This window comes from Arvicola amphibius, chromosome 7 (genome assembly GCF_903992535.2).
Source record: "Arvicola amphibius chromosome 7, mArvAmp1.2, whole genome shotgun sequence".
NCBI lineage: Eukaryota > Metazoa > Chordata > Mammalia > Rodentia > Cricetidae > Arvicola > Arvicola amphibius.
In genome coordinates, this window is record NC_052053.1 from 48,964,148 (window position 1) to 48,991,351 (window position 27,204).

At 47.4% G+C, this 27,204-nt stretch overlaps 1 protein-coding gene across 12 annotated transcripts in view; it reads right to left on the minus strand.

Moving 5' to 3' along the window:
- Positions 1-27,204, minus strand: part of Fnbp1 (formin binding protein 1) — a 115,990-nt gene that overhangs the window by 5,472 nt on the left and 83,314 nt on the right. The window contains exons 8-16 of one of the 12 annotated variants that reach the window (XM_038335813.2): positions 24,715-24,861; positions 22,143-22,337; positions 21,059-21,241; positions 13,121-13,135; positions 8,487-8,596; positions 4,903-5,035; positions 4,274-4,395; positions 3,880-4,019; positions 1,370-1,528 (exon numbers count right to left, since the gene is read on the minus strand). In XM_038335813.2, coding sequence (XP_038191741.1) covers positions 1,370-1,528; positions 3,880-4,019; positions 4,274-4,395; positions 4,903-5,035; positions 8,487-8,596; positions 13,121-13,135; positions 21,059-21,241; positions 22,143-22,337; positions 24,715-24,861 — 1,204 coding nt within the window. Of the gene's footprint in view, positions 1-597; positions 1,529-3,879; positions 4,020-4,273; positions 4,396-4,902; positions 5,036-8,486; positions 8,597-13,120; positions 13,136-21,058; positions 21,242-22,142; positions 22,338-24,714; positions 24,862-27,204 lie in introns of those variants that run through there. The other 11 variants (XM_038335817.1, XM_038335816.1, XM_038335812.1 and 8 more) reach the window with 11 other exon arrangements.

The window sequence follows — 27,204 nt, forward strand, 5'->3', positions numbered from 1 at the left end:
ATTCAAGGCCAGGCTGGACTACAGAATGAGTTCCAGGATAGCCAGGCACACACAGAGAAACCCTGTCTCCAACAACGAAAGGATCAGATGTGGACGGATGCAGCTCCTTGGTGACCTTGAGGTCATGATGGGCACAGTTCAGTCCTGGACCACTTCTGGACATCACCAATGCCACTCTCTCCCCTCCAGTATCAGCACTGACTTAAAAATGCAAATTCCCACACGGCCCAGATTCCTTCAGAACACGGAGACTGTTTATTTTATTCTGATTGTAGTTAGCCAGATCGAATGTGCCAGAAACCCCAAATGATGCCTAGTAAGTTCAAACTTTGGGTCTTATAGTTGCCAAAGATTAAAAAACAAAAAACAAAACCAACAACAAAAAAAAAACTTCCTCTTAAAAAGGGACTTGCAAAGCCGGGCGGTGGTGGCGCACGCCTTTAATCCCAGCACTCGGGAGGCAGAGGCAGGCGGATCTCTGTGAGTTCGAGACCAGCCTGGTCTACAAGAGCTAGTTCCAGGACAGGCTCCAAAGCTACAGAGAAACCCTGTCTCGAAAAACCAAAAAAAAAAAAAAAAAAAAAAAGGGACTTGCAAGGGTCGTTGCATGCAGTGGTACACCAGGTTCTGCCCATGGCAAACCTTCTGGCAGGAATAGAACTGAGTAGGAAAACATCATGACCCCAGGGTGTTGGGCAACTAGCTGCTGTACACCTGCCTCACCAGCTTGTAGACACCCCACCATTGAGCCAGGCCATCAGGTGGAGCCAGAAGACTGTCATGTCAAGTCAAAGTTAAATTGCTCAAGGAGCACACACCTTTCTGGACATATCTTGGTTGTTTGGGACACTCAGACAATAAAAGGGCCTGAGCAGCAATTGTAAGGGCACTCAGCGTGGGCACCAAGAAAATGTTATCACCTTTACTCAAGGGCTGGGAGACGTTACTCAGTTCCACTGATGAAATAACAGATGTAATTTTTATTTATTTAATTTCTACTGAGTCTTCCTGTGTAGCCCAGGCTAGCCTGAAACTCGGTGGGATGCTCCTGACTCAGCCTCCTGAGTGCTGGGATTATAGGTTGAACCACCACCACACATTTTAAAAATCTACATATTTTTGTTGAAAGGAATGGAAACACTGACGAGATTTCAAACAACACAGTTGTAAGCAGGCCAGGGCAGCTCTGCGCACAGCCAAGGTGGACAAGCAAACTCAGGCACGAGATATCCCCAGTTCCCCGAGTGTCTGTATCACTTGCTCTCTGCTGGCCTCTTGAAGGCCTATGACAGCCAAAGCGGTTGCGAGAGACAACTCCAATGCTTTTAAGGGTTTTTGTTTTAAGTGGATTAAATATAAGTCTTAGCACCTTTGGCGTTTTTGTCTAAATAGACTTCGACGTAGGAAGTAGGGACATAGCCCTCCTCGTCTTCATTTCTGCGGATGCGGGTCCACCCATCGCCCTTGTCCTCCTCGATCACACTCAGCATCTCCCCTTCCACCACGGAAATGGTGCCTTCATTCTGACCTGAAGAGGTAAAGGGAGAGGTGAGGTCTCTCGGGCGGGGCTGGAAGGGCCCTTGCAATGGCATGGGTAGAAGCGGAGTGTGTCCCCTGGGTCCTCCGCACTGTCATGCATTTCCCTTCCTTAGGTCCTCTGAGGACCGTCCACTCCTCCCCACAAGCCCGGTGAGTTTCTGCTCCGCTCAGGGTTTCTCCTGGGGCAGAGGCGGGGGGGGGGAGGGAGGGGGGAGTTCCCTCCCTCAGCTTCCACAGCACCTTCTAGCAGGGCCCTCATCTCTTTCCCCTTCTGGCACTTTCTGAAGTCAAGGTTCTACTTTTCCTACTGCCTCTAGGACTGTCCCCCTTGATGTCCCTAGCCCCTGGAAATGTAGCCCAGGAGATCTGGGTGCACTGGGACATTCCTCCTACTGTTCTGTCCCCACAGCATCTCTGAGCACCCAAGGATCAGCAATGTCGCTGGCCGTGGCTCTTGGCTCTCCTCCTCTTTGCTAAGTCATGCCAGTCACAATACAGCTGTCTTCTCCTTAGCCAAGGCCCCAAGACAGTTCTCATTCTTCATTATTATATTATTATATATATTCATTATTTTATATATAATAAAAAGATATATATTTTTATATATAATATGTAATATATATAATATATATAAAATGTGCATTGGTATTTTGCCTGCATGCATGTCTGTGGGGGGAGGGTGTTGGGTCCCCTGGAACTGGAGTTACAGACAGTCGTGAGCTGTCATGTGGGTGCTGGGAATTGAATCCGGGTCCTCTGGAAGAGCAGTCAGTGCTCTTTACTGTAGAACCATCTCTCCAGCCTCCCCTGCCCCCCCCCCTTTTGAAAGTTCTCTAAGGTCATTTAAAAGCCAGAGCCACACCTCTAGATCAGCTTTGGGGTTGTATGATGGTTAGTTCTGTCAGGTTAACACGACCTAAAGTCCCCTGGGAAGAGGTCAGTGAAGAACTATACAGCATGGTGGCCTGTAGGTATGTCTATGGGAGAATTTTTCTTTTCTCCAAGACAGGGTTTTCCTGTGTAGCTTTGGCTGTCCTGGAACTCACTCTGTAGACCAGGCTGGCCTCAAACTAAGAAATCTGCCTGCCTCTGCTTCCTGAGTGCTAGGATTAAAGGTGTGCACTACGCCACCACTGTTGGGCTTATGGGTGTCTGTCTTACAACCACCATAAATGATGCATGAAGGCCCAACCTGACAGCGGGCGGCACCTGAAAGTTCACTGCTGTGTAAAGGAGAAGCTTAGCGGAGCCTTCATCTCTTGGCGGTGGGTGTGAGCAGCCGCTTCAGGTCTGTCTTGGCTCCGTGCTGTGATGGACTGGGACCTGAGCTAACATAAATGCTTTCTCCTCTGAGTGGCTCTCCGTCAGGGTATTTCATCACAGCCACAGAATGAAACAGGGAGGGGACAAATGGAACCGTCACAGCAGGGTCACCGTGTGTGTCTGTGTGCGAGGTGGTGGGACACAAAGCAAAGCTTTATTGACGATTTCCCTGAGCCCTGACTGATTCTCTCTGCATCCTCTGTAACTCTGGGCGGCACCATGTCTAGGCGCACAGGATAGAGGCATGATGCTGACGGTCCACCCTGTTTCTTGGCTGATCCCACACAGGGGACAATGGCATGCCTGTCAACAGCTTAAACACCATCTTTAGTGCAGGTAAAGGAAAAACTAACACTTCTTTTTTTTCAGTCAGGTAGTCTACTTTCCGTGTGTGTGTGTGTGTGTGTGTATAACTATGTGAGAGACTGTGAGTGTGTGATGTGTGTATGTAAGTGTGTGAGAGTGTGTAGTGTATGGTGAGCAGAGGTTGATGTCAGGTTGATTATTACTGATTTTCCATCTTATTTATTTATTTAAAGATTCTTTTACTGGGGCTGGAGAGATGGCTCAGCAGTTAAGAACACTAGCTACACCAGGCAGTGGTGGTGCACGTTTTTAATCTCAGCACTTGGGAGGCAGAGGCAGGTGGATCTCTGTGAGTTCAAGGCCAGCCTGGTCCACAGAGTTAGTTCCAGAGTGGTGGAAGAGCACTGGCTGTTCTTGCAGAGGACTGGGATTCTATTCCCAGCCCCCACGCGGTGATTCACAACCACCTGTGACTCCAGTTCCGGAGGATCTGACGCTCTCTTCTGGCCTCGGCAGGCATCAGGCACTAACATCGTTCACAGACACGCATGTAGGCAAAACACTCATTCACATAAAATAAATAATTGTCTTCTTTAATTTTACTGTATGTATGAGAGAGAAGGAGAGAGATAAAGAGAGGTCTGATCTCTGGGAGAGAGGGGTCTCCTAGTCAGTTTAGGAAGGTGGAAGATCTCCCCTGGGCAGCAGTACCTTCAAATGTGTAGAGGGCCTTGCAGGTCCCTATGGCAGGAAGTGGCTCCTCATCATCAAATTCATCATCAAAATCTGTGGCCAGCACCTTGAGCTCGCTCTCCTGGCTTTGCTCCTCTGTGTAACTACCATCCGGGCTGCTCAAGAGAGGAAGACATACAGCAACTATAGCGACCAACCTGGAGACGTGGTTCTGCCCGCACCACCATGGGTCAATGCCACCTCAGATTATCAGCCCATATTGGATGGTAAGTTGAGATATTTTCATGGGGGCAGAATGTGAGGTGAGGGAAACAGACGCTCTTGCCTTGTGTTCATGAGAGATTCAGAACTTAGAAGTAAGTACAAAGCCAGATGGCCCCTCTGCCAGAGATGGGGCCCACAGGTACTGTACCTCTCCCGGTCCTGGGCGCAATTAGTGACTGTCTGGTGTGTCTGACCGTCATACATCCCACTCTGCCGGCGTGCCTGCTCGCTCCGTGCTGGGAGTCTGCCTTCCACCTCAGCCAGCCAGGCCTGGAAGCAGAAACCACAGAAGACTTGGACCTGGGCTAGCCTAGGCGCAATCATGAGCTGTCAGGCCTTAGCTCGGGGCTGGGGTCACTTAAAGCTGATGTTCGAAGACCTGGTTGATGTCTCAGAGCCTGCACTGGTCAGCTATGCTGGTGGCTCCTAGGCAACTGCTTCATCCTCCTGCAAAGCTGGGGGAGGGGGAGGGAGGACCTTGCTCACCAGATTTACCAATCACTCCACATGGCAGAACGCAGGCACCACTGGGCTACACTCTTGGGCATCATAGCTAAATTGCTCTACGTCCTTCTGACTCAATCCCGTGGCTCTGAGGTCACCCAGGGAAACCCCACAGCCCGAGGCGTGTCAGTAGGGTGGTTTTCCTCTCCAGGGACATAGGCCAACACTGCCATCACAGAGACCACTGATGGGTGGGGGTGGAGGGCTCCCTGAGTGCCTGCCCAGAGGCACCCTTCCCCTTGCTGCCCCTTCCTTAGCACCCGTTCCCCACACCTCAAACTTCTGTGTCTCCAGCCGCAGTCTGTCTATGTTCTGGGTGACTTCCGCAAGTTTGTGGTCCAAGCTGGCCGGGTCTCCCATCTGAGGGTTCTTTAGGTACACGTCTTTCATTCTGGTGATAGCGTCCCTGAGAAAGGAATAAGCACAACGTGGGGACTGAGGACAGAGCCAATAGGGGTTTCTTTCTGACTGAAAAGCCCTTAACAAACCTCCATTGGCTATCACAGGCCTCCCATCCCCTCTTACCAGTATTGCTCTGAAAAATTAATAGTAGTTATTAATATCTACTATCCTTCTGACTTGGTGACACACACTGGTGATCCCGGCACTCAGGAGGACAAGGCAGGAGGAGTTCAAATTGGAGGCTAGCCTGGGCTACATAGTGAGATCACCCCTTTTCTCCTTATGGGGGAAGAATAGATTATTGAATCTACTTTAATATAAAAAACAACAGTTAATCTCAAATTATTTTATATTGGCATGGATTTTAGTTTATTAATATAAATTTAAAGTTAATTTATTATACTATATATTTCTATTCTTGTTTAAAATATTGTTTATACAGCTTTATTAAAAATATAATGTATAATTAATAAATACACGATTACAAAAATACAGTTAGTTATTCATAATAGTTGAACTTATAGTCATGTTAGGTTTTCTAGATATACAAAGATAAATTTCAGATAGCAATCTTCAAACATTTCAAAGACTTACAGAATATGGCATTTAAAATGTTTTAATAACTTAGACTTTTCATGACAGTGAGACACATCAGCACCAATGTATGCCAGAAAAGATGATGGGCATCAAAGAAACTCTGTATGGAGTTTGTCCTCTTTGTGGCAAAAGCTAGCCATAGGGGCGAAGAAACTGCCCTTGCCTCAACTGCTGAAGAGTTACTGTCCAAACTGGACAAGCAGGAAGCAAGAAAGGCCACTGCCAAACTTTGCCAAGACAAAGTAAGGCAGACGACAGTCCTTCAAAATTGTCTGCTTCACAGGAAAGTCTGCCAGATATGCTAGGTCTGTGGGCCAGAGCTGGATGCCCTATGGTTACAGAGGAACCCTAGGTGACTGTCCAGGCAGCCAACTGTTTCTGTCATTTCTCATATTTTTTGCAAGTTGCTTACCTACACTTTCTGCTTACTCATGTAATATTATTTTCTTCTCAGGTCTTTGATGGAGTTGAAGACTAGACAATTATAGTTACAGCTTTTCTTAGTTATGATAAAAGATAAATTTGATATAAAACTTTAAACTCACCAAGATAGAAGAGATAATTATTTTCTCTAGTTTTGTCAAATACAAATAGACTAGATATTGTATCTGTAATTCTCACTTGATAAGTGTTTTGTTATATCTAATTTTACTATGTTAGAGTAAAAATCTTCTTTTTTGATTAGGCAGAAAGGGGGAAATGCTGTAGAATAATCCTTCTGTACACTGTGAATATGGATTACTCTAATTGGTTGATAATAAAGCTAATTTGGCCTACAGCAAGGAAGACTATGACTAGGCAGGAAAACAGAGAGGAAGAAGGGCAGAGTCAGGAGAGATGAGCCAGCTGATAGGGAAGCAAGATGCTAGAGGAGAAGCAAAGTTATAAGCCATGTGGCAAAATAGAGAGGAACAGAAATGGTTTAAAATGGGTAAAATCTGGTTAGTAGTAAGCCTGAGCTATAGGCTGAGTGTTTTATGATTAATATAAGCATTTGTGTGATTATTTGGGACCAGGTGGTCTGGACAGGAACTCTGCCTCCATTTACATGTGTGTGAGTGTGCAGGTGAGCACGCCTGTGTGAGTACGAAGGCCACAGTGGCAAGCTTATCTTCTTCACTCTTCACCTATGCCCACTGGGGAGCTTGGGTTAGAGATGTTTGTGGGGTGCTGGGCATGTTTTGTGGGTGCTGGAATCTGAACTCTAGTCCGATTACACAGCAATGGAGTATAAATGTGGAACCCTTGCTCTAGCCACTCCCCTTGTTTTTTGAGACAGGGTCTCTCATCAGCTGGCCAGCGATGGGGTTACAGACCTGCACCGCCGTGCCTGGCTTTCACATGGGCACCGGGGATCAGAACTCAGTTCTTCACACTTGCACGGGAACTCTTTTCCCACTGATCTATCTTCCCAGTCCTCATTTTACTGAAGTCTTTAAGACTTTTGTACCCAAGACAGGGTTTCTCTGTGTAGCTCTGGTTATCCTGGAACTTGCTTTGCAGACCAGGCTGGCCTTGAATACACAGGGATTGAACTGCCTCTGCTTCCCGAGTGTTGGGATTAAAGGAGGGTGCCACCACTGCCCAGCTTTTTTTTTTTTCTTTTTAAAAATAGGTTATTTTCATTATTTTCAGTTAGGTGTGGAGGGTGTGTGCACATGAGTGTGAATGCCCTCTGAGGTCAGACGCATCAGCCCCTCTGGGAGCTAGCGTCACCTGGTGTGGTTCTGAGAACAGAATCCAGACCCTTTTCAAAAGGAACACACACTCTTCACCACTGAGCCCTGCCCGCCTTCCTTGCTTCTGTCTGGACACTGGGCCCACTCTACACTGCAGGCTGGCTTCACTGGTCAGCAATCTTCCTGCCTTAGACTCCAACCACACGGCTGCTCTCTCCTGTCTATGATGACCTTAACCTGCTGGCTCCTCCCAAATTTCATGAAGAGGTACCCCAGTTAACTCACTTCTGTTTTTTTGTTTGTTTGTTTTAACTCAGTTTTTCTAGACAGGGTCTTTCTGTGTAGCCCTCGCTGCTCTAGGACTCACCTAGAACTAGGTCGTCCTCGAACTCAGAGATCCACCTGCCTCTGCCTCCCGAGTGCTAGGATTACAGGTGTTCACTTCACCGCCTGGCTGATTTTCATGTTTTAATGTGTACCGTGATTCAGTAGTAGAACAACTGCCTAGTATACATACAGAGGCCCTGAATCCACCTCAGCACAGCACAAAAACAAAACAAGGTCTCCAAGTCCCAAAGAGATAGTAATTCTTTTCTCCTCCCCCCCACCCACCACAGGGTTTCACTGTTGCTTTGGAGCCTGTCCTGGAACTAGCTCTTGTAGACCAGGCTGGCCTCGAACTCACAGAGATCCAGCTGCCTCTGCCTCCCAAGTGCTGGGATTAAAGGCTTGTGCCACCACTGCCTGACTTTTTTTTTTTCATTTTTTAAAAACATAAATCTACTCAACAAAAATCAATAAAAAATAAAAAACCCAGATAGAAAAAAATCTATATTTATCTCAAAATACAACCTCTAATGAGAAACCCAGCACACAATGAGATAACAGATAAAACACCTGCCAAAATAACGCCTTTCTATCCATTTTAAGGCCGGAGAGATGACAACATTTAAGAATATGTACTGCTTTATCATGAGGAGTGAAGTCTGGTGCCCAACACCCATATCTGGTGGCTCACAACTGCCTCCAACTCCAATTCCAAGAGTTCTGACACCCTCTTCTGGCCTTTAAAGTACTGTGTGTGTGTGTGTGCACACACACACGCAGACACATCTATTTTCAGATTTCCTCTTTCCACAAGCTTGGGTGGTTTGACAGGGCAACACTGATCCATCCTACCTCTGATCCGTCTCCTTTTGGATCTCTTTATTGAGATCATCCACTTTCTGCTGCAGCTTTTTCCTTCTCTGCTCAGGCGGGAGGTTGCTGAAGTCTTCCGGTGTGGCACCCTGCAGACACAAACATAAGTGAGAAGCCAGAAAGCCTTGAGGTACTCCTGTGCAGGAGGCGGCAAACCGAGCCTGCGGACCTGCAGAGGCTTCCCACAACCAGCTATGCTTTCCCGCCACACCAGTTGAGCCATGAAAATCAAATACATGCAAAACTCAGAAGTCCCACCAACCACTGCCTGTCATCTACAAGGGCCAGAGCACCGCAGAAAAGGCCAGGAGCAACCACACTCCGGGGAGGAGAGATGGAGGAAATAGGTTTGACTCGGAGGGCAGCCCAGAAACAAATGTAAAGACTTCTTCATTTGCATCTTCTGACTATTCCCACCCGTTCCTGAAGAGTAGGAAGTTGGTGCTTCTGTAATATAATCCAGTTGTTGTGAACATCGTATCTGAACCTCTGCTCTTTCCTTAGCTGAAGTATTCCTTCCCATCTCTCCTCTCAAGGCTGAGGCAGAGTTCCCAGCCCTGGAAAATGACAGACGCCTGTCACTTTCCTTTAAGGATGTGAACGGGTGGGGCATTGGTGGCACATACCTTTAATCCCAGCACTTGGGAGGCAGAGACAGGTGGATCTCTGTGAGTTCAAGTCTAGCCTGGTCTACAGAGTGAGTTCCAGGATAGGCTCCAAAGCTACAGAAAAACCCTGTCTCAAAAAAACCAAAACAAACCAACAAAACAAACTCATGTCATCCCCTTCTGATGTTTCTGGTCCATCAAAATTATTTCCCAGTGAACAAAACCAACCTTCTCCACTTCTACGGTCAGGAGTGTTTTGGCACCCCCTTTCCTGCAAAGCTGAACCTGGGGCCTATGCATAAGACCCAAGCATTTTACCCCAGGCTACAGTCTCAAACTGGAGGTGACTTGGTTTTCCAGGTACTAGCATTATAGGTGTGAACCACCACATCTGGCTCCTAGTCCCCTGCCCCAATTTAAAAGACTTTATTTTAAAACTGTGTACGTGCACATGTGGACATGTGGGATGGGTGCCAGCAGAATCCAGAAGAGGGCATCAGATTTCCCTGGAACAAGGTACAGGTAGGTGGTTGTGAGCCACACCATGTGGGCGTTGGGAACTTGGGTCCTTTGCAAGAGTAATACATTCTCCTAACTGCTGAGCCATCTCTCCAGCCCCTCACCCTACCTCCACACACTTCCACACACTGGCTTGGTCTGGTACTTGCTATGCAGACCAGCTTGGCCTTCGAGTTGAAGCAGTCCTTCAGGCTCAGCCTCCTGGACTGCAGACAGGAGCCGCCAAACCTGGCTGGGCTCTCTGAAAATCCCACTGCACTCTTGCCTTTGTCCCTGTGCTTTCAGTAGAAGACACCAGGAGCTGGTCTCCTTCCAAAGACTGCCTCCTTGCTGGCTTCACTGTAGTGCCAAGAGCTTTTCCTCAAGTGAGGCCACTTCCATAAAGAATGACATGTATTCAACAGGCCCAGCGAAAGCCAGGAGAGATTTTACAAGACAGACTTTACTTGAAAACCTCAATTCTTTTCAAACAAGGGCGAGATTGACTTGGGGGCGAGAAGAAAGGGGGCCCAGGGAATGTGATTCCGGAATCCACTGGCATTTGCCAAGTGGCTTACTAGGGGGCTTGTGACAGAAGCTTGTAGGCCGATTATGAGGAAGATGGATGGGCTGGGAAGAACATGAGTCAGCAAATATTTGCCTCTTGGGCCAAATGGAGATCAGAGCCCCATCCTGAGTATGCATGCTGGCCGAGGGGAGAGAGGGCGGGTGACATTCCTGTCACCACGCCAAGCATGTGGGTCCCTTAGTATGATGGAGGCTGAGGCGGTTTCTTTCTCCAGTGTGTGCCATTTGAAAATTTCCGTGTCTATCTTTCTGGTCCCTCTATTCAGGGGTTGGGCTGGGAGGGAAACCCGTCTTCACAATTTTTATTTACTATACAACCCGTGGGAGTCAGCTCCATCTTTCAACCATGTATGGCTCTGGAATGGAACTCAGGCCATGGGAGCTTAGCGGGGCTTAGCACCAAGTACCCCTGCCCTCAGCCATCTTGGTGACCCTGATACTTGTTTTCTAGATTGAGATTGCACACATACACGCAAACACCTGCCCCCAGGGGTTCTTATCTTCCCCTTGTCTGGACAGAGTATGTTTTTCCATTGCATGTTCTATCTCTCGACGGGGCACTGGTCTTGTGAACATGCATGCTGGGCATGGGGCTTTTACATCAGTTCTGGAAATTTAGACTTAAGCTCTCCTGTTGGGCTTACAAACACTTTCACCTTCAGATCTGTCTTCCCGGCTGAGATTTCTGGAGATGTTTGTTTGCTTGTTTTTAAAATCTGGGATGTCACAAAATTCAATACAAGTCACCGGCTTGTGAAAGCGAGCAATCTGTCAGTGGCTAGAGGGTCCTCTAGCCCTGGCTGTGGTGATGGAAAGGGTGTGGCTGGTTCAGCAGTGACCTGGATCTTTTGAGTATATGTAGAACAGGTGTGAGGCTTGGATGGCATCTAAATGGCAGAGACACCTGTAAGGAACACTCTGGGCTGGTGGCCTGTGACTAGCCACAGCAGAGACAGCACTGGTTACTATTGACAACACAACAGAATAGCCTTGCTGATCTACACCTTATCTCCAACTGATAAAGCAACAAGTGACCAGCCAGTCCCTGTCAACAGTTACCCTCGCTATTCAAATACCATTGTTATTTGAAAACAAGTCACTGGAAAAGCCTCAAACCTTGGTTGCTATGGCAATTCAAGTCAGTAGCTTCTCATATAAACTTAGGATCGGTAGAAAGGGCGTCTCACCCATTTAGGCTTTTTCAAGTTTACATTTTCTCAAAGCTCTGGCATGTGACTCATTTTGTGGAGATGGGGCTCTTGTTTCTAGCTCTGAGTCAGCAAGGGTGTCTCTGACGTGACTGGAATAGCCCAGTTTGCAGGATGGTGGAACCAGCCATGGAAGGTGTGGTCACACACACCCAGGTTAAATGGTTCTGAATTCAGCCTTGCTTCATCTCAGGAGGGCACTTACATTGCTCCTGGGCATAAGTCCTGGGTGAAACAGGTTCTTGAGATATTTGCTTTTACAGAGATAACCCATTTCCTACCCAACACTTCACGTCCACTTGTATTTGTGGACGTGCGTATACTGAGGTGTCACCTAAGCAGGAAGTCGGGCGTCTTCCCTCTACCTTACAGCCTTGAGACTGGCTTTTCAGTGAGGCTGGCTGTCCAGTGCACCTCTGGAGCTCACCTCTCTCCACCCCTCAGTGCTGGGATGACCTGGCTTTTGAGATGATGCCACTGAAGGGGAACCTTCCTGGGAATCTAAACTGAGTCCGTATGCTTGGCTCCCAGTGTTCCGCTTTTTCATTGACTTCAAAGAACAGCACGGAAGCAACAGCTCACCCCTGAGCTAGTGAAGGGTGTGTATTCTGAAAGGATCCATGTTCCCAGCCTTCATTCATTCTCAAAGCATAGTGGGTTATGTTGGTTGGATTTTCCTTTAATAAATCGAACAATTACTCTGGTTGTTCACTAGAGCTACACCGTGAAGGAAAAGCAAGACACAGACATTAGGTAGACAGCTCAAGCAAGGGTGGACAAAGGGCTTCTCTTTGTCCATCAGAGGACCTGTGGCCTCTGGACTCACCTTTACCCAAGGCTTCCAGAGACCTGTGCAGGTCCTCAGGAGGTCTCAGTTCCTGCCAGTCTTTCCTACCAAAAACCTGAGTAGTCACTATAGGCATGATACACACCCAAGTGTCTCCTTCAGGCTCCTAGTTTTTGTTCTTTTTTTTTTTTTTTGTGTGTGTGTGTGCTTTGTGGGGTTTTTGTTGTTGTTGTTAGTTAGTTTGGTTAGTTGTTTTGTTTTTTTTTTCTTTTTTCTTTTTTTTGTTTTTCGAGACAGGGTTTCTCTGCAGCTTTTTTTTTTTTTTTTAGAGCCTGTCCTGGAACTAGCTCTTGTAGACCAGGCTGGCCTCGAACTCACAGAGATCCGCCTGCCTCTGCCTCCCGAGTGCTGGGAGCTGGGATTAAAGGCATGCGCCACCACCGCCCGGCTAGTTGTTTTGTTTTGTTTTTAAGACAGGATTTCTCTTTGTAGCCCTGGCTGGCCTGGAATTCATTATATAGACCAGGCTGGCCCCGAACTCACAGAAATCCTCTGCCTCTATCTCCCAAGTGTCTCCTTTAGTGGTTCCCAGGAAGAAGTACCTTCCATCTATTTAAACAGATCCAGTAGGAACAGTCCCCAATTTCTGACATTTACATTCAAATGAATATCAACAGTTGATTAATACTTGGTATAGTCATAAGGCCCCCACAGCAAGGAGAACCAAATCACGTTAAGTATTAATTTTCTTAGTGAATAAGACAGTCACACATCCAGAGGTCAAACAAACACCAACAAAAGCGCCCGAAGGAAAGTGGAATGTGAACAGTTAATGTTGGAGGCAGGTTGCCCAGGGCATAGCGTCTATAGCACACACCAAAACCCGATTAGACCAGGAACATGCACAGGGGACTTTATGCTTACCAGCTTGAGAGAAAGCTTCACGGAAAAATTGAAGAGGTAACAAACGGGAAGAGATAAGGAGAGAGAGAGAGAAAAAAAAAAACACAGGTCAGAAGAGGGGGCACTGGGCCAGTCCCGCAGGACTTGCAACATCAGCTTACCCGCCAACCTGTGAAAACGGCCAGGGCAGATCTGTGCAAAAGTTCACAGGAGGGGTTGATCATAACAGAAATGTCTTAGGTGGCTTGGGAGCCAGAGCCACGACAAGGTGTGAGAGGAGAGCCCTCCTGACCCTGCACTGCCACCCCCACTGGCTGCCCATGAGAACCAGATTGCTGGGGAGGGCGATCTGAGGTGGTGCTGGGAACAGAACCCAGAGCCCTAACTCTGCTAGGCACAGCAGTGACACAAAATGACCCTGAAAGGAAGAGAACCGCACGACACCTCGTTCACCGAATCGCCCCCAGGGCATCTAGGCAGATCCTTTCTAAAATTTTAGTTTTGAGACAGGATTACCCGACGGTCAGCAGTGGCTGGGATGGCCTCAGATTTTCAGAAAGGCTTCTCCTCTGCTCCCAAGTGCTGGGGTCACAGGCATGCTCCCCTACACACCCTCTCACATGGTTGCTTTTTAATTTTTCAAAAGTATTTTTCTTTTTATTTTGTCAGGCGTGGTGATACGCATCTTTAATCCCAGCACTTGGGAGGCAGAGGCAGGTAGTTCTCTGTGAGTTCAAAGCCAGCCTGGTCTACAAAACGAGTTCCAGGACAGCCAGGACTGTTACACAGGGAAACCCTGTCTCGGAAAACCAAAACCAACAAACAAAAACCATAGCGAGCATGGTGTCTGCAGAGGCCAAAGGAGGGCAACGAAACAGAAACAAGATTCTGTAGGACCCACTAGGGAGAGTTCAGCACAGGACATGGGCTTGGTCTCTAGCAATGCAGAGGGCTCTAGCAACTGATAGCAGGGTACAGACTACCCAGAGGACAAAATGTCAAAGAAAGCACACTTGGATTTTTATGCTGCATATAAAAAAGCCAACTTTTGTACTTTTCCATTCTTTAGGTTATTTACAGTTGATACTTCTAGCCAAGTGGTGGCTTATACTCGGGAAAGAGAGGCCTGGTATACACAGTTGAGTTCCAGGCCAGCCTGGACTACACAAATTTTGTCCCTAAAGAAACAAACAAACAAACAACAAACAAACAAACAAGGTCAACACTTCTTTGTAAATGGGCAATTGCCTTTTAAAGACACAGTTCCCACATGGAAGGAAGAGATTGACTGGACAGCTTTAGCCATGGCCATGAATTGTTGAGCCTCCTGGAGCCCCTGCACAGATTGTCCATCACAAAGCCGAGCTCGCCTTCAGACAGATCACACTCGCGGTGTAGAGCAGGAGACGGCCCCCACGAAGCACGCTAGTGCACACTAGTGTTTCCTCACGCACAGTCTTATTGTGAACTCCAAGAACCTGACTCACTATTTGCTCTCTACAGGGATCCCTTTCATGACTGGAGATTATAACCGAAATCTCCTAGAACCAAATTTGTGAAGCAATAAAAGGTTACCACTTCAAAATAAGAACAAGTAATTAGGGGCTGGAGAGATGGCTCAGTGGTTAAGAGAACGGGCTGCTCTCCCAGAGGTCCTGAGTTCAATTCCCAGCACCCACATGGTGGCTCACAACCGTCTCATAACTGTCGTGAGAGCCAATGCCCTCTTTCTGGTGTGCAGATATACATGCAGACAAGAACATACATACATAAAATAAACAAATAAATCTTAAAAAAAAGAACAAGTGATTAAAATTAGGCATCTGCTCCAATAGAAACAGGAAATACTAAATCTTGCACTTGGCTTTTGGAAACACCAAAACTCTCAAATTCCATTTTTCTGAAGTGGGCGGTGACAGATCACCTCCTGGAGGTGACACTGCAAGGTGTGGAATTCGTTTTTTAAACACAAATAGTAAGCATTTTCAGGTTATAGGTCATAAGCCAGTCAATTATGTCACTTCCGATTAGAAAGCAAGTCTTCTAGGAGAATAAAGGCAAAAGCCTCATGGAGTGTGTGACCAGACACCGAGGGACCAAACACCATCAGCTTCAGGCGACAGTTAGGGGCTCTGGGAGAAGCAAGCATCAATAACACAGAGCCAGCTCGTCCGTGTGTCATTGGATGGTCACAGCTACTAACCTCAAGCGCAAAGAAAGGGGACGGTGAGTGCCTAAGCACATACGTTTTGGTGAAACCTACTGGGACCCTCTCTGCTTGTGCCTCTTTGAGTTTTTGTTCTCCAAGCTCAAGGCATGACTCCCTAGGAACCCGCTGGCTGCACACACCAATGTGGATCCCTGCATGGTCACATCGTCATGCCCTAAACTGTCTCTTTCCAGTGACTACATTCTGCAGCTGGGTTTTATGGGTAAATCTCTGCCATAAACTCATATCCAGGGACACCACGGACATTTCAGGTGGCAGCTGCAGGCTTTTTAAATATTTTAACCAGAACTAAGACAAATAAGGGGCATTCTGACCGTGATCCCACTCAGTGGATGTCCCTGGGGCATTGGACGTCCATTAGGAGCCTGGGTTTCTCTATGCAAGTTGGGGGATAAAATAGCTTTTGGATTTATACCATAAGACCCCCTCCTTGCCCCAGGTTGCGGTTGTCTCAGTTTGGATTTTGTTTAGTGGGATGGAAGGTTACAGCTGCACCTGTGTCCCCAGTCTTGGCGCTGTCCAAGGGGTTAGTGGCTTGGCTGTGACTGCATTCTTGCAGCACGGGCAGACTTACAACATAGTCCCTAGCCTCGAAGGCATGCGTGGGTTTCCCTAGAGTCCTCTTCATGAGCTCTCTGTGATAACACAAAGACTGAGTCTGCCAACAGTCAGCAAGAAAACAAGGAAGATTAAAAAAAAAAAAAAAAGGAACCGCGCATTCATAACGTGACATACAACAACAGATTTCCAGAACGTCTTGCTCTGCTTTGGTGGCATTTCCTAAGCTCAACATTAAAATACAGGAGGGATCGTCTAGTTTTACCTAGACAATTGCTTTTCGTAGGCGAAAGGAAATCTTTAAGACTTGTATAATCAAGTTCAGGACATGTTCTTATCCATCTATCTATCTGGGCATATATCTATCAATCTATCACCTATATATCACAATCAATCAGTCTATTATCAATCAAATATCTATCTGTCTGTCTATCTATCATCTATCTATCTATCTATCTATCTATCTATCTATCTATCTATCTATCTATCTATCTATCTATCTATCTATCTATCATCCATTCATCTTTATCTCCCCCATTCCTCTTTGGTTTTCTTCTCATACAGCGCACACTGGCCTCAAATTCTGTGCGTAGTGGAGGGTGACCTTAAACTCTTGACCCTCCAGTTTCTACCTCCTAGGGACTAAGATCACAGGTGTGTGCATCCACACCCAGTTTGAGGATACTCTCTACTTTAATCTTTTTTTTTTTACTCATGTAAAGATGGAATACTAAGGTCTGTCAGTGTAGACTCTCTGTAAATAACCCCAGAAAATAGCTTACAACAACAAAAAAATCCAAAATACTCTTATCTTATTTAATTTTTCAGAAATAGACTAAGCTATGCTAAGAAATATTTGCACACTGAGCCAGGTGTGGTGGCGTGTCTCAGAAAAAATTAAAAAAAAGAAAATGGTTTCACAAAATTTCCACACTCTGGTAATTAAACCAGATACTTAGAATTCAAACCTGAAGGCTATGAAATGTGAAGTGAAATTAAAAGGTGCCACAGGGCACAGGGCAGATGGCTCAGTGGTTAGAAGCACTGGCTGCTCTTGGGGAGGATCTGGGTTCAATTCCCAGCACCCACACGGTGACTCACAGCCATAGCTAATTCCAGTTCCAGGGTATCGATGCCCTCTTCTGAACGCTGAAGGTGCTAGGCACACAAGTGGTGCACAGACATGCACACAAGCAAAACACACAGACAAAAAATAAAATGAAAACACCTGATCAAAACAAAAAGACACAGGACGGTTATAGTTATTCTCCTGGAATCCTCCCTGAGCGCCTCTGCTCAGGAGTGGCCGTCTCAAGTTCCAGTGCAAGAGAAAGCAAAATGGAAGCAAGGACTCCATTCCACTCCTCATGGACCCAGCGCCTCCCACACGGAGGCTGCTGAATAACCTGGTCTAATTCCCCAGACTTTGGTTTGTGATGTTTTCAAAGGCTTAATGTTTCCCCTTTCCTTCCTCCCTTCCCTCCCTCTCCCATAAGAAGAAGCATCAGCTCTGACCCTAAGGGCTCATCACAAGCGATGGAGGCACAACTATTCTCCATGCCCCTCAGAATCAAAGCTTCTAGCAGGTCACTTGTCACTGGGAGAAGGCACTTACCATCTAGGAACGTTTCCTTAAAAGGAATTTGCTAAACATAGATTTGAGGAGTAAGAAATAAAATTCATTTTGCTGATTTTTTTTTTTTTAAATCTTCCTTTAAATCAGACTTACACCATATTTTCTTGTACTAATTGAAAGCAGGCATTCTCTGCCTACACACTTAGTGGACACCATGAACACAGATACAGAAACCATGGATGACCAGTAGACCGTGTGATGTAGCATCATGCATCAGAGAGGCAAACGGATGGTGACTGTGAGAACACCTGACACATTTCACCGTGAGTGTCTGACAGACAGATGCAGATGTTTATAAACACGAGTGACTATGTGGTAACATGATGTAACTGACTCTGAGCCTGGCTCACCCTGGTTACATCCGTGGGAATTCTCTGATAAAGAGTGGAGTTCTAAAATCCTGCAAAATCAAGCCAAGAAGCTGCCGATTGCTCAGCCAGCCCCAACAACAGAGCTCAGCACGATCCATCGCCCACTTCTGAAGCTACTCTGCCTGCTGACAGTGGCTCTCCTGACAGTTTTAGGAAATTAAATTTGATTTAATAAAAAAATGATTATGTTTATTTATGCAGTGTATATGTGCGCATTCGAGTACCAAGGCATGAATGTGAAGGTCAGAGGACAACTTGTAGGAGCTGGTTCTCTCCTCCCACTATGGAGGTTGTTAGGCTAAATCACTGCACCAGCCCAAACTTCTGAGTTTTAACTTGATATACAAAGTTGCTTAAAGCAAAATAATTCTCTCAAATGCATCCTTCCTTCCTTCAACCTTGATGTTTGGACCCTACTATTTTTCTTTAATTTACTCATCTATTTTATTTACTTATTTATTGTGTGCATGTGGAGGGCAGTGGGCAGCTTTGGGGACTGGGTTCTTTCCTTTCACTGCTTCTGTTCTAGGGATTAAACTCAGGTTGTCAGGACTCAGCTCCAAGCACTGAGCCATATCACCCACCCATTATTATTTTATTTTTGAGATAGGACCCCACATAGCCTAGACTGGCCTCAAACTCACTCCGCAGCCAAGGATGACCTTTGAACTTCTGATAAGCAGTGTTCACCACTACCATATCATGTTTTATGGTGTGCTGGGGTTGCATGCTAGGCAAGTACTCTACAGCAGAGCCATATCCCCAGCAGTATTTCTGTTCTTTTGAAATGGGATCCCATTATGAAGCCCAGGCTGGTCTTAGTTTAGTGGCAATCGTGCTTCAGCCTCTGGAGTGCTGAGGTTAGCCATGGACCGGGATGCTGAGCCTATTAAATGAAGCCATTCAGTGCAGGAATTCTGCAGACAAGGAAAGCTACCAGCAGATGGACTTGAGACAAATGCTCATCTGATTAGCTCAGGTTTGGAATCTCTTCCTATGCCAGTGGATGTTGGAGCAGGAAACACAACACTTTCCATTCATGAGGAACACTGGACCTGACTTTGCCTGATCATGCTGCTTACCAGCCCAAGGTCTGGTACCCAACTTCAGCTCTAGGGATAACTTAGCTCCTGGGCATCACATAGAAATAAGCGTCACAAATTGGGAGTGGTTGCTCATGCCTTTAATCCCAGGAAAGCCAGGCAAATGCCTGTGAGTTCGAGGCTGGCCTGGTCTACAGAGTGAGTTTCAGAAGAGCTAGGACTGTGTAGTGTAGAGAGACCTTATCTTGAAAGAGAGAGATAGAGAAATAGAGATAGAGAAAGAAAGAGAGAGAGAGAGGGTGGGGGGAGAAAGAGAGAGAGAAGGAAAAATAAAGTGTGTCACCTCTCAGCTGCCTGGTGACCCCAGAAGTAAGGCAGCCTGCTACATCTGCAGGGAAACTCCATGGGTGGACCAAACAACAGAACTGCAGGTGGGGAAGCACTGACCACCAGGCTTCAGGTCTTTTGTTTGTTTCAGGCAGGGTCTCATCACTTTTCATCCCAGGCTAGACTGGAATGAGACATGTATCCCAAGATAGCATTAAATCTAACATTTTCCTGCCTCAGCCTCCCACGTGCTGAGATTACAGGTGTGAGGCACCACACCCTGCCTAGACAACTGGAGAAGGCTCAGGAGACCTATCCTTCAGTTTCACTTGAGAGAGCTTAGCTGCTATCTATGTGGGATGACTGTCCAGATTCCTGTGGGGTTTATGTGTGATTTACTCACACAATCTTGTCCTGCAAACTGGGTGGCTTGTTATTTGTTTGTTCGTTTTGAGCATAATCTCATGTAGGCTAGGATAGCTTGGAACCTGTTATGTAGCCAAGGATGGCTTTGAACTTCTGATCCTCTGAAGGCTTGGAGGATGGGTGTGCAACATCACACCTGATTTCACACCTGAGTCTTCACATCAAGTGTGTTCTAAGAATTTTTCCCACTGGTGCCACAGACTCTCAGACCGTGTGAGCAGACTCTCTGGCTCCATGGCTTCTCTTCGCATACTGGCTTTGCTGCAAAGAGAGCTCAGAACAGAATGGAGGAGGCCTTGGTAAATGTCACTGCTGTTGTGCCTGTCCCTTTGCAAAGAGATGCAGGTTTAGTGACTCTTGAAAGAATGTTCAGGGCCACAAATGCTTCAGACTTTATGGGAAGATCTATGTAGATAGAATGAGATCCAAATTTAAATTTGAAACTCACATGTTTTACATGGTCTTTTTGGTCTTGGTTTCGGTTTTTTGAGACAGGATTTCTCTGTGTAACAGTCCTGGTTGTCCTGGAACTCACTCTGTAGGCCAGGCAGGCCTCAAACTCAGAGATCCACCTGCCCCTGCCTCCCAAGGGCTGGGATTAAAGGTGTGCATTCCCTCTGCCTGGCTTTATGTGTGTTTTTGAACATGTAATTTGAACATTCTTCTGGTATCTGTGTTTCAGAGATGGAGTTCAGGTCTCAGGGAAACATCTACCTCTGGCTACGCCCACAGCCTAGTGCTGTGTTATGAGGTCAGGTGTGGAATTTTCCTCACGGTGTCATGACGGCTTTCAAAACACTTTGGATGTTTGAGTTTGGATTTGGACTGCTCGACCTGTACAGAGTTCAGCCCTATCCAGTAGAGAGATACTTTATCACCATCCCTGAACTTCACAAGGGAACCAGTGTGCCTGGCTGCCTTCCTCTTTGCCACGAGGCTTCCTTAGGACAGCGGAGCCTGCGCTGCACTCTGGCTGGAATTAGTCAGCACGTATTTTCTGACTGTCCAGTCATTTCCACTTCCTCATCGTCTCCACTGTCAGTTTCAGAGACCTGATCAAAGTTGGTGACGTCAAGGAGGAAACGAACGGCTTGAAGGGGAAGTGTGGGCGCTTCCAGCATGGACTAGAGCACAAAATCTCAGGCCTGCTGACCTCTTGTCCTCCCGCCCCTCCTCCCTGCTTTCCTCCTTCCTTTCTTTCTGCCATTCTTTTGCTCTGTGGCTCTCTGGAAGCCTAGGCTCAAGCTTTCTCTCTCTCTAAATGTTATAGGAAAACACACTGGGGCCATTCACAAACAAAGTAAGTAATGCAGAATGAGACATGCAACACGGTGTGCGAGAGACGCAGGACTCCAGAGCGGAACTTACCCCACGCTTTAGGCTCCGGAAGCAGTGGATTTTGGGTTTGGAGGTCATGAACTCGTTGAAGCGGTGGGAGAGGGGTTCCTTTTGCTGCTTGGGAGACTGGGGGCCGTTGGGAACAGCAGAGGGTGAGGCAGAGGCAGGGGGAGGAGGGGGAGGCTGATGGGGGGATGTTAAAAGGGACACAAGCTACATGTGAGAGATGAGCGGTGACAGAGAAAAAAAATCAGAAACGAGAAGACAAAACAGAAATAAGCATCAAATCATATTCAAGATCCAAAGCAAGTAAAACACAAACCATTAATATCGATGCCACGGTACAAAAGAAATCATGGAGGATGTGTTCCAAGAAGAGGGGGTGAGAAGGAGAAGCTCAGTGAGTATGCGACAGGACAGCAGAACCTCGTGACCCAAAGCTCATGCAGACAGCCACGTGCAAGCTAAGGCTCTCGTTAGTCATTCCAAAACCAGTTTAAGCCAGAGGGGTAAAACATTTCCGCACCTAAACTAACACAGCTCGGTGGAGGGGCGGGGAAAGGGTCTAAATTACTGAGGTTTTGAAAAAACAGCCACGGGACAGTCCTGTCCTGAGAAATTCAGACACAGTCTGACCTAAGGTTAATGCAGTAATGCCACCTCCATCCCGTTTTAGGTCACCGGGTTAGCGCTGTCATGCACCTACATACCACGCTACGGAAAGAGAATGAGAAAATGTTCATGGAGGCAGAGGTTAACATGGATTCAAAACCGAGCCCAGGCTGGCAAGCTTGATTAGATGGGGCACCCCCCTTGCTCCCGGCAGAGGTGCCCCACGGTCTGGGAGGATAAGGGGTGGGTGAAGGGCTATGAGGTCAGTGATGTTAGTGTGGCTGACCCATCCGGGTGACAACACATTTGTAATAAGGACAGAGGCCATGGCAAAGACACCACCACCAGAGAGATCGTTTGCATCGTGAAATGAACGCAGCACGCTAACTGTTCTCTCTCGCTTTCTGGAAGGAGAGAGCTTAGTTTGATTAAGACCAGAAGATAAACTCCGAGCCTCTGCTCCTCGTTGCCTCAGCCCGCTCAGGGTCCGAACGGCCAGTACCTTGTTTTTCTTGATGAACGGCCACAGCTTGCCTCTGGACTTGCCGCCAAACTTCAGCTCTGGCTTGCCTTCTTTTGAGCTGGAAAGGCTGTTTTCTGACACCGTGCGTTTCATCGGCTGGGTGTAGTCTTCGAATTCAATGTCTCCAGGAGGCTCGAACCCTGACTTGTAGGCTTCTACGACCAGCTGGGAGTCCTGCAAGCATACGCGTGGACAACCGATCAACACCAAAGCGCAGAGGCCAATCCAAGAAAACCCTGCTAATAGTGAATCCCCTCCCCCCTTAGCAGTGTGTCCGTTACTAGATAAATTCGTAAAGCTGTGCCTCCAGGTGAGAGCCAAAGGCGGTTTCTACATCGCCTATCAACCTCCCACGATGCTCTGCCTTTAAACAGAGTGATTAAAGGAAGCTTGATCGAGACTTTATTTTTTTTTTTTTTGAGAGATCTGAAACCAATGACAAAAACATTTCCAGATCAAGGTGAGGGAGCTTGCCTGTAGTGTGCAGCTGGAGGCGGGGAGGTGAGGGAGCTTGCCTGTAGTGTGCAGCTGGAGGCGGAGAGGTGAGGGAGCTTGCCTGTAGTGTGCAGCTGGAGGCGGGGAGGTGAGGGAGCTTGCCTGTAGTGTGCAGCTGGAGGCAGGGAAGTGAGGGAGCTTGCCTGTAGTGTGTAGCTGGAGGCGGGGTGGTGAGGGAGCTTGCCTGTAGTGTGTAGCTGGAGGCGGGAGGTGAGGGAGCTTGCCTGTAGTGTGCAGCTGGAGGTGGGGAGGTGAGGGAGCTTGCCTGTAGTGTGCAGCTGGAGGTGGAGAGGTGAGGGAGCTTGCCTGTAGTGTGTAGCTGGAGGCGGGGAGGTGAGGGAGCTTGCCTGTAGTGTGCAGCTGGAGGCGGGGAGGTGAGGGAGCTTGCCTGTAGTGTGTAGCTGGAGGCGGGGAGGTGAGGGAGCTTGCCTGTAGTGTGTAGCTGGAGGCGGGGAGGTGAGGGAGCTTGCCTGTAGTGTGTAGCTGGAGGCGGGGAGGTGAGGGAGCTTGCCTGTAGTGTGTAGCTGGAGGCGGGGAGGTGAGGGAGCTTGCCTGTAGTGTGTAGCTGGAGGCGGGGAGGGCCTGTTCACTTTGGAGCATCGATAACTGTTTGTCACAAACTTGGCTGAGGTCTGGGAAGGAGGCCAGAAGCTAACATGTCTCCAATGGGAGGCAAGGAAGCTTACAGTCATAACTCTGCATACAACAAAAACAGCGTCACAAAGCACCGTTGCCCGGGACTCTCCTGCAAACAGCTGCCATTTAAAACATTGAGGCAGCTGCACACTCCAGACTGACAGAACTCTCCACACAGGTAATAAAAGAGTAGAAAGGGGGAATTGAGTGGGGACTTTAAACGAAGCACTGTTTGGCCCAGGGGACTTTCGGCTACATCTGAAAGTGATATTGACCTGCTGGGGAATACTATTTTCAGGTATGTGACTTTTGTTTACGCTGCATTTGTTTAACTCTGTGAAGCTGTGATTTTTTGCCTGTCTAAAACACCTGACGGTCTAATAACGAGCTGAACAGCCAATAGCGAGGCAGGAGCAAGGAGAGGCGGGGCTGGCAGGCAGAAAGGATAAATAAGAGGAGAACTAAGGAAGAATGAGGAGTAAGAACAAAGAAAGGAGGACATCAGGGGTCAGCCACCCAGCCAGTCATGGAGTAAGAAATAAAGGTATACAGAAATAAAGACAAAAGCCCAGAGGGAAAAGGTAGGTGAGTTAATTTAAGAACAGTTGGCTAGCCAGGCAGTGGTGGCGCACACCTTTAATCCCAGCACTTGGGAGCCAGAGGCAGGCGGATCTCTGTGAGTTCGAGGCCAGCCTGGTTTACAGAGCGAGTGCCAGGACAGGCTCCAAAGCTACAGAGAAACCCTGTCTCGAAAAACAAACAAAAAACCAGTTGGAAGCCGGACGGTGGTGGCGCACGCCTTTAATCCCAGCACTCGGGAGGCAGAGGCAGGCAGATCTCTGTGAGTTTGAGACCAGCCTGGTCTACAAGAGCTAGTTCCAGGACAGGCTCCAAAGCTACAGAGAAACCCTGTCTCGAAAAACAAACAAACAAAAAAAAACAGAACAAAACAAAACAAAAAAAACCAGTTGGCTAGAAACAAGCTAAGACTGGACATTCATAAGTAAGAATAAGCCTCCATGTGTGATTTATTTGAGAGCTGGGTAGCAGGCTCCCTCCCAAAAAACAAAAGTAAAACATCATACAGCACTAACTGTCCCAATGAGGGGATGCTACCAGTATCTAGTGACAAACATTGCACACTCTGCAAGCAGCTGGGTTGCTATGGCCCTAAAGAGCTTTGTCTCTTCCCAGAAATCCATTTAATTCAGTGACAACCCTGAGTGTGTTTTGCACAAAAGGACGGGGGAACTAAATCCAAACAGTGAGGGCTCATAAAAGGGCTTTCAGGTGCAAAAGTATAGTGACCACATTCAGCAGCCTCACCTGTGGCAGCTCCTTGCCCCAGGGTCAATGCCTGAGTTGGTGTTGGAGGGACAAGGAGCGATGGAACCATGAGAAGCCTAGTGACCACACTTACATTTTTCTGGTCGATAGACTCGGCCGCCTTCACTATCCCGTCTAGGCATTTCCCGATGATGGGTATCACCTGCCGATCTACCTCTGCGTACGTCTTCATGGACTCTCCAATGCGCACGATCCGCCTTTCTTCCATCTCTTGGATTTTCTGCAGAAATTGGAGCATGTCTAAAACAGTCTACTACTAATCGGAGAAATTTTTGGGGGGTGATGTTGTTACTCTGCAAAAACTGAGGGGAACAAACTGGAGTCCGGATGACTGGGTTTAGTGTACCGTCAAAGACTGGCTGTGCTATGTTCGGTGAACGGCTGGGATGCATAGTGAGCCCTCCGAACAACTGCGCTGCACTTGCATCAGGACTCCTGTGATGTGTAACATTGATTTTAATTGGCAGGACCTACAATCACTGAATATGGGTGTGTCTATGAAGAATTTTCTTGAATAGTTTAATTGACATGAGATAACACCCCCCCCCAATGGGTATAACTACTCATTGTGCTTGGGGTTCTAGACTGGAAAAAAATCAGATCCTTAAGACACCTTAGCAGGCCTAGGTTCTTGCCTCCAAGCTCGATAACCTGAATTCAAACCCTGGAACTTGCTTAGCAAGGAGAAAACAGAATGTTCTCTGGCCACTGTGTGCACTGTGGTACAAGCACCTAACCCACCAGAACCATGGAGCAAGCAAATCAAAGTATAAAACAACTTTTTTATACATAAGGAGAGGGGACCAGAGAGATGGTTCAGGGGTTAAGAGCACTGGTTGCTCTTTCAGAGGACCTGAGTTTGATTCCCAGCACCCAATGGGGACTCACAACCGTCTGTAACCCTCGTCCCAGGGACTCAAAACTCTCTTCTGGCTCCCGCAGGAACTGCACGCATGTGGTGTGCAGACATGCATGCAGACAAAACATTTGCATGTTGGGGGCTGCAGACCCCTTGACTTTCTTTGCCTACCTCAGACCCTTTGCCTGCTGGAGTGAACTGAGCAAAACACCTGTGCCTGCAGCTGCTCTGAGCACGAGACCTTGACGGCAGGGGAGTGGGTTCTGATGAGTCTGCAGCTGAAAGATTCCGAGAGCTTGGGCGTGGCTATCAGTTAAGGATCCCTATATAACCTTCCCTGGAGCACAATAAACTTGGCACTCTTGTATCAAGGATGACCTGTGTCTCTGTCTGTCTGTGTGTGTATGTGTCTTTAAGTCTGCAGCTTAGTTCCTGGCTCGCGAACCATTCAGTAGTGCAGGCGCTGCACTTACACACATAAAATAAAAATATAGGAAATTAAGGAGCAAGTGAGCTGAGCACTAACATCCATCATCCCTTGCTTCCCATGTGACCAGCCTCCTCCTGCTGTCATGACGTCCCCACCACCATGCACTGTACGCTCAGCTATGAGCCGATAAACCCTTCCGTCCTGAATCTGGTCTTGTGTGAATTTACCCCAGTGACAATGACAGTGACTATAGACCCCATCTCAGGAGCTTTATGACATTATGGATTATTTTGTTGTTTTGAGGCAGGGTTTCATGCAGTCTAGGCTGGCTTTGCCTTCTGACCTCCTGCTTCTACTTCCCAAGTGCTAGGGCTACATTAGGGTGCATACCCCATGCCCAGATCTGATTTATTATAAACAGCCTCAGCAACTCACGCCCCCCCATGCTCCACCTTTTACAAAAACATTTTGGTAACCATCTCAACGCAACCCAGGCTGAGCTTTAGAACCAGCGCTCTGCCCTCTGGCCTAGAGGCTCATTGCTGGCATGGGGAAATGAGAACCAATCAGACCCAACTAGGGGAGTTGCTTCAATCAGTTACCTTGGCTTTTCCACATTTGAAACTCAAATCATAAACGGTTCCCCAAGTAGGGAGCCAGGCATGGTGTAAACACAACTGTAACCCTAGGATTCTAGGGCTGAGACAGGAGGATTACTAGTTTAAGGCCAGCCTGAGCTATATAGCAAGACTTTGTCTCAAAAACCAGACAAAATTCTCCAAATAGGAATATAGGTATGTATGTTTTTTCTTTTCGTTTTTTTTTTTTTGGGGGGGGTGGTGGCTGGTTTTTGGTTTTTTGAGACAGGGTTTCCCTGTAGCTATCAAGCCTGTCCTGGAACTAGCTCTTGTAAACCAGGCTGGCCTCGAACTCACAGGGATCCACCTGCCTCTGCCTCCTGAGTGCTGGGATTAAAGGCGTGCACCACCACCGCCTGGCAGTGTGTGTATGTATTTTTACATTGACTTCCTAACTGCTTGTTATGTTGGGGATGGAAGGTCAGGCATAGGCGTTCCACAGAGAGCTGCATCTAGAATCTTTCATATCATTTTCGACTGCTTAAAGCAGCCAAAGAAATGATCCAGGTGCTTGGGGAGACAGCTCAGTTGGTAATGTGTTTGCCACACAATCACAAGGACCTGGGTCTAACCTCCTCTAATCATGTAAAAATGCCAGGCTTGGGTGGGGTGGTGTATAATAGTGAGACCATTGCT